Source organism: Rhagoletis pomonella, unplaced genomic scaffold (assembly GCF_013731165.1).
Source record: "Rhagoletis pomonella isolate Grant_MI unplaced genomic scaffold, Rhpom_1.0 Rhpom_scaffold_00004, whole genome shotgun sequence".
Taxonomy (NCBI): domain Eukaryota; kingdom Metazoa; phylum Arthropoda; class Insecta; order Diptera; family Tephritidae; genus Rhagoletis; species Rhagoletis pomonella.
Window position 1 is genome coordinate 57,032,591 of NW_023458558.1, and position 12,335 is coordinate 57,044,925.

General features: G+C 37.4%; 2 protein-coding genes across 4 annotated transcripts; one reads left to right on the forward strand and one right to left on the reverse strand.

The window, feature by feature from the left end:
* The first annotated feature begins 3,543 nt into the window (after window positions 1-3,543).
* On the forward strand, window positions 3,544-8,546 carry LOC118737851 (DNA-binding protein Ets97D). Of its 3 annotated transcripts, none has more exons than XM_036468643.1 (7): window positions 3,544-3,751; window positions 3,819-3,945; window positions 4,025-4,094; window positions 4,159-4,291; window positions 4,380-4,573; window positions 7,410-7,698; window positions 7,769-8,546. In XM_036468643.1, exons 1-7 carry the CDS (start codon window positions 3,691-3,693, stop codon window positions 8,281-8,283), a joined length of 1,389 nt encoding a protein of 462 aa, XP_036324536.1. In that variant the 5' UTR covers window positions 3,544-3,690; the 3' UTR covers window positions 8,284-8,546. The 3 variants fall into 3 exon arrangements, with proteins under 3 accessions (XP_036324536.1, XP_036324537.1, XP_036324535.1); XM_036468644.1 differs by having other exon boundaries at window positions 4,398-4,573; window positions 7,410-7,707; window positions 7,769-8,543; XM_036468642.1 differs by having other exon boundaries at window positions 3,691-3,751; window positions 7,410-7,707; window positions 7,769-8,545.
* Window positions 8,547-9,287: 741 nt separating this feature from the next.
* Window positions 9,288-10,773, reverse strand: LOC118738272 (the record flags this gene model as incomplete). Its single annotated transcript, XM_036469198.1, has 1 exon — window positions 9,288-10,773. A coding segment is annotated over one exon (978 nt), but the record flags the coding sequence as incomplete, so codon positions are not given.
* Between the last annotated feature and the right edge of the window lie 1,562 nt (window positions 10,774-12,335).

Sequence of the window (12,335 nt, forward strand, 5' to 3'; positions counted from 1 at the left end):
TTTTATCGATTTTCTTTTCGACATTTTTATCGATTTTGTTATAGAAATTTTTATCGGTTTTCTTGTTGACATTTTTATCGGGTTTGCTATCGATATTTTGATGGATGTCACTATCGATTTTGTTATCGATAGAGTATAAAAATATAAAAAAAGATAACGGAAAACAGAATAACATAAATGTAATTAGAATGAACAGGGTAGAGGTAGAGATATAGATAGAAAAAAGACAAAAAATATAATTTTAAGCAAAAGCAGATGTACATATATATGTATATTGGTTATGAGCAGGAAACGGAGTTTGAGGACCTAAAAACCTATAAAAAAGGCAAAATAAAATAACGAAATAGGCTGGAAAAGGCAAAATAAAATAGCGAAAAAGGCAGGAAAAGGCACTAGGTATTGCAAAAAGGGCAAAACAAAATAGCGAAAAAGGCAGGAAAAGGCACTAAAAAAAGACAGAAAATACGAAGAACAATCAAAAAATACATTTATTTTAGAAATGTTTATATTACAGCTCGGCCAAACACTAACATATGTGTAAGCGCCAATATATTATTATTATTATATTACAAGTAAAAAGAGAAAAACTATGAACTAGTTTCATTATATGAAAAATTTGTACTTTGAATCTTTGACTATTTTATCCTTTCGAGTATCTAACTCATAAAACTTTAATCTGTATAGTTACTAATTGAACCACAAGATGCATTTTGAAGTTTTCTGGCAGCATTTTCATTCGATTTTCGCGAAGAAAAGCCTTGAATGTACTAAATGTGCGCTCGCCGCAAGTTGATACAAGTGGAGCCCAATTTAAATATCGAACGTTTGAAACGTTCATATTATCAGGAATAAGGGCGTTTTCCTCGCCCTTTACAATTTTATCCACACCCCTTATTGTCTCCAAGCCTACGTTAGCTGAGAAAACGGCCAACACCAATTCGGCAAGAGGTCCCTGCGCTTCTATAAGCCGCATGGGAATGTGTATATTTTTTAATATTAAAAAAAAATTGTAAATGCTCTAATCACTTTTTTAAAGGTAGAAAAGGCAAATATCTTAAAAAAGGCAAAAAAAGCCAACATCAAATATGTATATATGGAATCGGGGAAAGCTAAATCGTGGACATTCTTAATCGAATTTACTCTATCTCTTTAGCAGAAAAAAAGGCAATTTCCATAAAATCCGTTCCCTGGTTATGAGACAAACTAGGTATGTAACGTAAGTTTCACTTCTAAAGTGTAGCCCAGGCGCACTAATATTTTTTTGACTTAAATACGAGTAGCTATAAATAAGTTGGATTGTGTAGTTTGTAAACAAAAAGTTTATGACGGCTCTTTATAGTTTTTTTTACTTCGTTGCAGTTTCATCATATATTTTCTCCGCGCCATAATTAAATTTACTAACTCACCTTTTCAACAAAAAAAAGATAACTGAGGTTAGCCTTTATTTTCGTTAGCGATTCCATTTCTCACAGTCATTAACCTAAAGCACCCTCGCATAAAACGCTTTCAGAGTGATATATCACAAAAATTTCAAAAAAAATTTAATGATAGGAAAAGTTACAATGTGGCCCATTTCGGTCTCTGATAAAAAAATAAACAATCGCTTTTCTTATTTATTTGCACCAATCGAGTAAATGGCTTGAAATTTTAATTAAAAGTATTTGCATTTGTTTTATGCATACAGCGCAATATTTTTGAAATTAAAATTTTTGTAAATACGAATTTATTTTAAGTCTCATTAGAATCAGCTTCGTTTTAGTTATTGCATTTTCGTTTTAATGTAAATGTGGAAATGCATACTTACAAAAAATTACACACTACATGATACACACTCATTTATAAAACCGTTTTGACAATTTTCCTGCTTTTACTATCCCAATGTTTTTGAGCATTTATATTTTTATTTAAATTAAAAAAATTTAAGTATGTTAGACATTAAAAAAAAGTTTGATTCATCTAAATTTACAACACAACTTAACTTCAATAATTTAGTTATTAAATTTTTGCAATTCGAAATTTCCTTTTCATTAAATTTATTAAAAACAACTTTCAGTTTCTTTATGTCAACAAGGAATTCTGGTTTAGGTTTTATCAGACCACCATTTGAAATTTGGACTATTCATGTATATGAGTTGGAGATTTTATTTTCATACTCAGTATATGATAAATCCTGCAGCTGGGAACAAACGCGTCCGCTTAGAAATACTCGGCTGCGATGGGCAAAATATAAAGTCAGGCGCACACGTGAAGTGTCTTCTAATGAAACATCGCGGCAATTTGCCCACCGTTGTCGCTTCATTTGACAATTCGGAGGTGTAAAATAACGCACACGTTTGTTGTCCTGGCTCTAGGCAAACACAACGCCCCGCCCGTAATTGTTTTTCATTTTATTATGTATTTAAAATCAGTCGGACAGCTCACAATTGAAAATTTAAATAAAAATAAAAATTTTGAATATTTTGACATTTCAGTCGCAATTCAAAAGAGAGAAAGTCGAAATCACTTCTACCTCGTTATGTCTTGATAAAAACATTACAAGGTAAATTCCAAGGCGAATACATATAAGGTGGCGTCGATTCAACAAATACAATAATTTCTTGTATTTTGTTTTTGCGTTTAGCGGGTCATTGTCAAAATTCAGCTATTCTTGCCCGAATGAAAAAGGGCGATAGAAAATACAACACCCTCACGTTTTCACTCACTAATGAAATACAAAATTTTGACAATCAAACGCTACTCTCAGCTGATGAAACAACATCACCTTATATAAATTCGTCTTGGTAAATTCATTCTCTCAATTCGTCCGCCATGATTCTTTTTCTGGCGTTTGCAAGCATTTTAAAATCATATGAAATTGAAAATAAAAAATTAAAATGTTCACATTTGTTGTTGTTTGACATTGAAAATGAGAAAGTGCGTGTGAGTTTCAGGTTAGAATTTTTTAGTTATATTGCTGGCAAACGTCAGACTGCGTCTCAATGATTCTACCTTGTTATGTTTTAATCATGCCTCATACATTGATTTCACTTCTTTTATTACATCATTCGTTTTGAGAAAAAAGTTTACGAAAGCGGGTTTGTCAGCTGAGCGTTTGTTTACATTACAAGCACCACTATTTAACTTAATAATACTTTTACTTAACTAGGCTTTGCGGGAAATACTATCTTGTATTTCCATACAAAGCCTTAATTAGCTCAAATGCCACTAAATTTTTTAACACTGTGATTCATTTAAATTTATTTACAATGGTGTTTGTACCGCCCTAATATTGAAATAAAAATTTCCTATACCTGCGAACGCATTAAAAAACGCAGGGTTGATTTTTTGTGTACTTGCAGCGCATCAACTGCACTATTTTAAGGCTTATGTAACTCATTACTTATTAATATTACAAAATTTATGAATACACAGTCTTATTAAAAAATAAAGAAATACAATTTTTTGTTCGATAATTTGCCGTAATACAATCATTTGCAGAACAAAAAGTAATCGCACTATGCACGCAACTCAGGCAACCCTTGTAGTTTCTGGAGCGTCCCTGCTTTGGTTTGACATTTAACTTGTGTTGCCATTTCAACTTGGTATAGAAAAATTTCGCTCATCAATTAAATTAAATGAAAGTAAATAGACTATAAAATGTGCTAAGTTTAAAGAGATGCAAAATTTATTACAAATTTTGAGCAGAATAGAATGGAAACAGATGATTTCTCGCATTTAACTGAAGACTATAGGTTGGAACACACAGATTTGGGTGAGTGCCACGGACGTGCAAGTGGACGTGGAGGTTTGCCAAACAATTAAAAATTTAACAAACGCAGATAACGAAATGTCGAATGAAATGTTTCAACATAACTTATATTTGGATGACCAGGAGGTGGATGAAAATGAGCCAGACGATGTTATCATTTTACATATGGACATACGTGAGCCGCTACGGGCTTTGCAGTAAGTAGGCGTTGGAAGGCACTTCCTGTTTCTATTAAAAAAATTAAAATGCAAATTAAATTTTTTTTAATATTTACAGAAAACTGGCCGAAAAGAAAATTGGCATGAATCTAAAGGGTTACAAATTCTATTTGCAAGACACGCAGGAGGTTTGCATAGCCTACTTTGTTTTTGATGGTTTTTGAATTTCAAAATTTTCGATTTGTATTGCAGTTGGAACCGCATAAAAATCTTGTAGATCAGTGCGTAAAAGGCGAAGGACTTGTACAAATTAATGTACAGATACAAACGACAGAACAGCATATAAATATAGTGGATGTTTTGAAACCAACAGAGGCGGCGTTGGGTATGTCGTATTAATATAAGTACATGCATATAGTTACTCAAACCTAACATCATAACTTCACTTACCTTCACTTAAAATTAAAAATTAGCCGCTTTGGCTGCTGAAGAAACCAAAAATTCTGAGAAGAATGAAGATTCCGAGAAGAAGCCATGTCTCAACTGGGTTTTAGACAATAAATTCAAAAAAGAACAAACTCGGCTTAAGATACCAGAAGATCCTAACGAGTGGACAATCGCTCAAGTGAAGCATTGGTTTCAATGGGCTATACGACAGTTTGAGTTGGTGAGTTTTGAAGTACATTTACAGATTCTACTCGTCCGATTGATATTTTTGTCAGTTAGCCAGCAGTTATACCATTTCCCAACGGCACACAGTGTTTCGACTATATGGAGGCAGGTGGAAATAGTAGTACGCCTGCATCGATAACACTGAAACTTAACATGTGCTCTAGTTTTACTTAGAAATAGAGAATTATGAAATTTGAATTAAAGATGGAATAATTGCCACGCCCTCTACTCTTGTGGGCGGAAACATTAGATTTCATACCAATTCGATGAAATTTAGTTTGTAGTCTTTATTTTATTAAAAAAAAAAACAATATAAAATATGGGGAAGTTTGGATCACTATAACGTCCAAAAAACAAAAAATGTGGGCCCAGTCATTAAATATGATGGAATTTTGGTTGATTTTTATTTCCTGCTTACTACTCTCAGAAAACAAAGGTTATTCTATAAAATGACTTAAGTGAAAATATTCGCTTTTTTACCATTGTTTGGTGAGATTTTTTCAATGTTCGAAAAATGCTTTTCGCGAAATTATTCAAAAAGAAGCTGAAAATCAAAAACTAAATATATTTGATAATATGCGGGCAAATATCAAAAAATATATTCGAAAACTACATAAAATTCTCTAAAAAATTTGCGTAATTTCATGACCTGAACGGTACTCCAACTTTTTTTTACTAATATTCTTTTGCATCTAAATTTCAAAGTAAATTTTTTGATAAGAAAATAGGAAAGTAATGAGTAGCCGTTACAACAAAAACAATGTCTTTCCAGCAACTTGCAGTGCTCCCGACAGCGATATCACTTTCCTGTTGTTGTTGTAGCGGCTACAACAACCCCGCCCAGATCGGTTAATATCTCAGTGGTAGTCGTCAAGCTCCACTAACGGAAGCCCTAAGAAGCGTGCAGCCTGTTGTTGTTGTAGCAGCATACAAGTTCACCAAAGGGTTTTTGGGGAGTGTTGATGGAGTGACAGTCCTTGGCCAGATATAAATCTGCGTCGTTCCGACTACGTAGACCCGACTTCGTGGAAACGAACAATAAGCGTGCAGCCTCAATGGCGTCGGCTCACAGGGACAAAGGCGTTAGCGTTGTCGGGTTTTCCGGGCATACGAAGAGATGTTTCGAGTCGTGGGGTGTCTCTCCGCATGCCGGACACTCAATTGGCACATCTTCACCTAATCTGCTCAGGTATGAGTTTAACCTGCTATAGTAGCCACTGCTTGCAGAGCATTATGTTGTGCTCCTTTATAGGGAGCATTTCCGCCTCGTCGTGCAGGTGGTGATCTGGCAACGTCAGAAGGCATCCAGTCGCCGTCCGAAGTGCAGTGTTTTAAGTAGTCTGCAGCTTCATCCACTGCGTCCTACTAGTCCCCCCGGCGACCACACTGGTGCTGCGTAATTTCCTGCCGAATCTACCTTACAAAGGGTATGAGAGTACGAATTTAGAATAAATATTTGGTAACAGACATACTTCTGAGCCGTTTTACCAAGTAAGGTAGTCGAATGATGTAGTCGTCGAATATGGAGCAGTCGTTATTTTGCAACTTTCAAAAGGTGTCTTCGGAGGTGTTCATTATATGCTTTATAGGGAATTTACTTGAGGCGATTTTTCATGAAACTGCCTACTTTAGTTCAACTTTTGGTTCAACTAATCGCCTGTGAAAGTTGAATCATGTAAAGTTCCTATTAAAAACATTTGTCAATAAAAACTGAAAGAAAACATGGATTACCTCGAAAGGTACTTACCTATTTTCCGGGAGCCTATATTGCCTGCCGAAAAAAACCTTTGTGTGTGTTACCTGGACCGGAACTGGGGCAGCCTACACTTCCAACTTCTCGGCAACGACGGTCTCCTGCTACCAATTCGAATCGCCCCCTTTGCAAGAATAAGTTCCATTTTCCGAAGTCTGACCTTCCCTCCTTATTTCCTAACTAAAATCTTTTAAAAAATAGTTATTGGAATATACCCTGTGCATTTATTGTTTTACCGACTTTTTCTTTCATTTTTGTCGTGAGTGTCTTTAAATTAGTCAATCAATCTACATACTCATTTATTTGTATAAAAGTATAGCTGAAAGAGTTAACCCCAACCGGGACATAGGTAATCTACTACGCTTGCACCTCATCTGGTTAGCAATCGCTTTGAGTTCCTTTCCGCTTAACTCGAGTTGCTTCGTTTCCCGATCGACTGTTCTTCACGCTTGCGGGGCCTGCCGGAAATCCTGCCTCTGCCGATTAGAATGTTCCATTCCAAGGCCTTTGCAATACTGCCGTCTTCCTTGCGCCTATCCACTTCATTTACATTTGAGTTTTTCGGAGCAACGCTTTACTTGAAATTGTTTTAAGCTAAAAAATTCCGAATGGAATGAATACTGACGCTAAACCAAAAATGTATACCACATTCTCCCCACCACTCGGAAACATCTCTTCGTATGCTCGGGAAACCCGACACTGCTAACGCTTTTGTCCCTGTAGACCGACCCCATTGAGGCTGCACGCTTCTTAGGGCTTCCGTTATTTGAGCTTGACGACAACGACTGAGATATTAATCGATATGGGCGGGATTGTTGTAGCCGCAACAACAACAACAACATCGACCACATTCTTAGACGTTCCCACGACAGTCGGGTCTACGTAACCGGAACGACCCAGATTTATATCTGGCCAAGGACTGTCACTCCAGCAACACTCCCCAAAAAGTCTTTGGGGAATTTGTATGCTGCTACAACAACAACATCGACCACATTCTTAGAGAAGAAACCTATTACAAATGTTGTCTTAAATTTTTAGTGTAAGCATTTTTTACTAAAGCTGGTCTTTATATTTTTAGAGCGGTGTCAGCATGAGTGATTGGCACATGACTGGAAAAGAACTTTGCTCCTTAACGCATGAAGAATTTCGCCAAAAGCTGCCACGAGACCCAGGGAATGTTTTCTGGACCCACTTACAGCTACTCAAGGAATGTAAATTCGTTTCAATTGTACATAAAATAGTTGAGGATCGTGGAAGTTCTGCCGGTGGCGCAAAGGTAACTTCCAATCCTGCTGGTTCGTTGTCGACGCCAATGAAAGAAATGAAAATAATGCGCAAAACTAGCGTAAGCGCAACAAAGAGCTACTGTAAGAAAAGCAAGTAAAACTAATTTTCAGTAAATGTTCTTTTATCAAGCAAATTTCCTAACTCCTACAGCGCCTTTACCTTTGGACGGTTCATCTACATTCACTGTACTCAGCAACAGCAACAGCGGTGGCGGTGGCAGTGGCAGTTCTGGCGGTATCGGCAATAGTTATAGTGGCATAGGTTCAGGTAATAATGGCCAAGTACAACTGTGGCAATTTCTACTCGAAATTCTCACCGACCGTGAGCATAGGAACATCATACAATGGGTTGGCATCGAGGGTGAATTTAAACTTATCGACCCGGAGTGTGTGGCACGTCTATGGGGTATTAAAAAGAATAAGCCCGCAATGAATTATGAAAAGCTATCACGAGCATTGCGTTATTACTATGACGGCGATATGATATCAAAAGTATCGGGCAAGCGCTTTGCCTATAAGTTCGATTGTGATTTAAAGCTGTTGATTGGTTATGATGCAGCAGAGCTATCACAATTAGTAAATGAGAAAACTTTTCTGGATGAGTCGATGTATTTCAAACATGAAACATTGCAAGATGAATTTAAACAACTAACAGACGATGGGTGACATGATGGCGAATGCGCCGAATTCAGAGTGAAAACAGAGCCCGTTTGCACGCTGGAAATAGAGCCTTACCTCGTGTGCGAAGATCAAGATGAAGACGAAGAGGAAGAGAATAATTAATTTATGAATTGCGTTTTGATTTCTTATTTAGTTTTTTACTGTGACAAAATATTTTATTTACATTATTGGTATTCCATCTATGGCGTTCATAACATACGAAAAAATATAATTTCACCATTTTATTTAAATCATAAAAAAAAATTATTTGTTCTTGTTATTGCTATTGTTTGTTGGCGATTTTTATTTATTTATTTTTTAATATTTTTGTTAAAATTTTATGCTTTATTCGCATGCAACGCCAGCTTAATAAACCTTAGGTTTAAGTTCGTTATGTTTTTATTGACTAGTCCATTTTTTAAAGTTTCACATTTCTCTTAGCTTGCTTGTGAAAATAAGGCATCTCATTTTTTACGAATTCTAAAACTAACACTACTTAGATTTACGAATTATGCTAGGAATGTTTTGCTAGGCTCTCTAGCTTGTCTAAGCAAATTTCTAGGCTACTTGGTTCGCTGCTTGGCGGCAACTGGGCGGCGTTTATAATAATTTATTTGTTCGTAGGTGCTTTTCTTATTTTCCTTTAAATATTTTACTACTTTATGACAAAATTTTAATGCAGTTTACGCATCCAAAAGCAATAGTTCCACTAGCATGGAACAGCTAGAAGCGTATATAGACATATGCAGGCATTTGTAAATGCATCTTTGTGACATAATATTGCACACCGTCTTCAAAATAGTCACAACTCAAAATAATACGTTTGCCAGAATATGCGAAAAGCTATTTCTTAGCACATGATAATCATATAAGCAAGGGCGACTTTATCTTAGATTTTTTTTAGCACATTATAAAAAAAAACAGTTACAGCTTTTGCTGAAAAGTAAATAAAAGTTCTGTGTACATTTTTAGCGCATAATCTCAAAAATGTCAAATTTTGAGTTGTGACTCTTTTGAAGACGGTGTGCGTTACGTGCTTTTTGTAACTTATAAAAATTCATTGTAAATATTTTTCATTCTTAATATCGCCGTCACATGATCAATTTTAATTTCGCCGAAGCACAGCAAACGCTTTTGGAGTTGGTCTAAATCTAGTATTTTTTAAGATATGGCTTTGAATTAGCACATAAGTTGATAATTAAAAAAACAAAGTTTTCAAGACTTATATTGTATTGATAACGGCGACATTTGCATTTGTATGTATACATATAGATAGTACCTGTTTTGTGAGTTTTTTGCGGTTTTACGTTTCAACAAAACAAAAATAATACTTTTATTTAAAATTATACACATTAAATAGATAAACTAAAACAAAAGCTATTTCACATAAAATAATCCTACATTTAAGTTAAAACTAAAGCATAAACCATTTCATGATTCACTTAAAAAAACATACACAACAAAATTTTACATGGTAGACAGGATTAGTTAGTGCAACTAATTAACGCAAACTATACATTATAACTCAGTCGTTATTTCATCCTGCGGTCGAAAGCCCAATTTGTAGAATTCATCTTCAAGCCACAACGAACTTGCATTGAGATCCGATATGAGATTACCGCTCTTTAGCGTATTGAAGCTGCTGCCGAATGGATCCGAAGGTCGGGGCTCTTCGAATTCGTGCAGACTAATGAGCGATCCGAACATATGCATCTTTTGAGGTCCCGATCCCGAAAGCATGCTTTGCCGGTAGACGTTGGTTTTCTGTGGGAAGAAAGTTGCATCAAAGTCATCATTTATGCCGACACTACCGCTGCCGCGTCCTCCAATTCCCACCCCATTGACACCGGAGGGTTGAAAGAAGTCAATGAGATGACCTACTTGCGGTTTATAACGTTCGAGTGCCTGTTCAGCCCATGTATACAAGCGATTCCAGTCGTGCGGTGCAGCTGGTATCAACTCAATTGGTCTATTGAGCAATATTAATATTTTAGCCAGATCACGCACAATTGGGCGATAGGAATTGGCAGCACCTACTTCGCCCGACAAATACAGCTTGCGTATCTGGCGCCTCGTATCGTTTAGCATTGATAGAAAGTACTCTGCGTTGGGCCGCATTTCGTTGAGTTGACGTAGAAAATCTGAGCGATCCATTGTATTCTCGTTGATCAGTTTCTGTTTTATGGATTTTCGTCGTCGGCGTCGTCGTACTAACATCATGGCGACAGCAAGTAGTGTGAAACAGACCACAAAGCCGCCGATAAGACCAGCTATGGCGGCCATGAATGGGCCAGAGTAGCCGGTGGATACGCAAACACGTCCCATAAATTCGGTATGCGCCGACCATTGATCGATGTATCCGGAAGGGCATTGCTCGACACATTGCCGGGTATCGGTCATCAAATAAGCGGGACACTTGATACAGCCCTCGCTGTTGCAGCGCAAACAATGTGAACTTGTAGTTGGCGGACATCCTGAAATGAGAAGTGAACGAAGGAAATATTATTTTACGTTGTAAGTGGTAAGGTAAATCTTAATAAAAACTGAAAGAAAAATTTTGTCATGTACATATGTATTTATAAAGAGTATTTTATCCATGCGAAAGGCGCTAAAAAATTCGTCCCTCTCTCTAGCAGCTATAACCCTCCGCCTAAAACAGTAGGTTAGGTTAGGTGGCAGAGAAAAGATTCGACGCTTCCGATTTCTTCTTTGTCTCGGTAGCTTCGAAATAGTCATTTGTGTAAAGCGCATTCGTCCTGCGTGAATTCCCATTAGGCATTATTTTGTCGAAGGCTCACAGGATAGAGATTAAGCAAAACACCTGTCCGGCTTTCCCTAATTGTAAATTTCTCTTCAGCATTTGAGTTTGCATGTATGCTGTCCACAATGGTACCTAGGTATCTAACGTCGTCCGCCAGTGTGCCAGTTAAGTGAAGAAAGCAGAAAGGAGAAGCATGACTGTCTTAGCAGGACTAGCGTTTAGTACGCCCTCCTCCGTCCAGGTCTCAAAATAGAGCATTGTGTAGACATTTAAAACTTGATGGTGAAAGGTCTGGGTTAAGTTTAATGGGGATATCCTTGCAGATACCCAAACCTTTTCTTCTTTCTGCGAGGTTGGTCTTCCTGCCAAAAGTGGGCAGAAGTGGGCAAGCTTATCCAAAGGATTACAGGTCCATTAGCCCAACATCGTTTTTTTTTTTTTAAACGCTGGAGAGGTTAGTAGACGGATACATCAAACCAAACCGGGAGACATGCTCTCAAATGCACAAAATGCCTAAACGAAAGGGAGATCGGTAGATACAATGCTACACAAACTTACCCGTAGCCGAAAGCTACATATGTTGTTAGGCGAATAGAAGCTGCTCTGGAGAACGGGGAATTCCTGTTGGGGGTGTTCCCAAAATGCAAGCCGTAATTTCGAACTGGATAAGCAGTACGTTGAACTGCAGCAGTTTTTCTTCGCAGTTGGGCAGGCAAGAGACCACCAAACCGGTTAACAGGGGTACGCCGCAATGGGGCGTATTATTACCGTTACTTTGGTAGCTGGTGGTCAACAGGATACTGAACAAAATGGAGCATAAGTATGCGGCTAAAATTTCTGTCATAGTAAACGGAAAATGTTTATACAGCTCACTTATGAAACAGTAAATGCAAGGTTCCGAACGAGTTTAAGCCTAAGCTGGATGGGATGACCCTCCAGGTGAAGAAAATTACCAATTACCTCAGAATAATACTCGATAGTAAGCGCTCATGGCGCCTCAATGTGAAGTAAAAGGCGAAGAAGACCTCCGTGGCATGCAATGCATGGAAAAAGATGCTGAGCTGCCACTGGGGCTTATAGCCTTCTCTTTCTCACTTTTGTTCGGTGTACAGCAATGGAGAAGAAAACATTTCTTAAGAGAATAGAAAGGGTATATAAGCTATCAATGATCGGCATGACAGGGGCACTTGGGACTACACCAGCGGCAGCACTTCACACCTTGTTGCATCTCTTGCCGGCGGACCTATCGGCCAAGAATACAGCCGCCGGGCTTTATGCTAGGGGTCGGTTTTTGTGC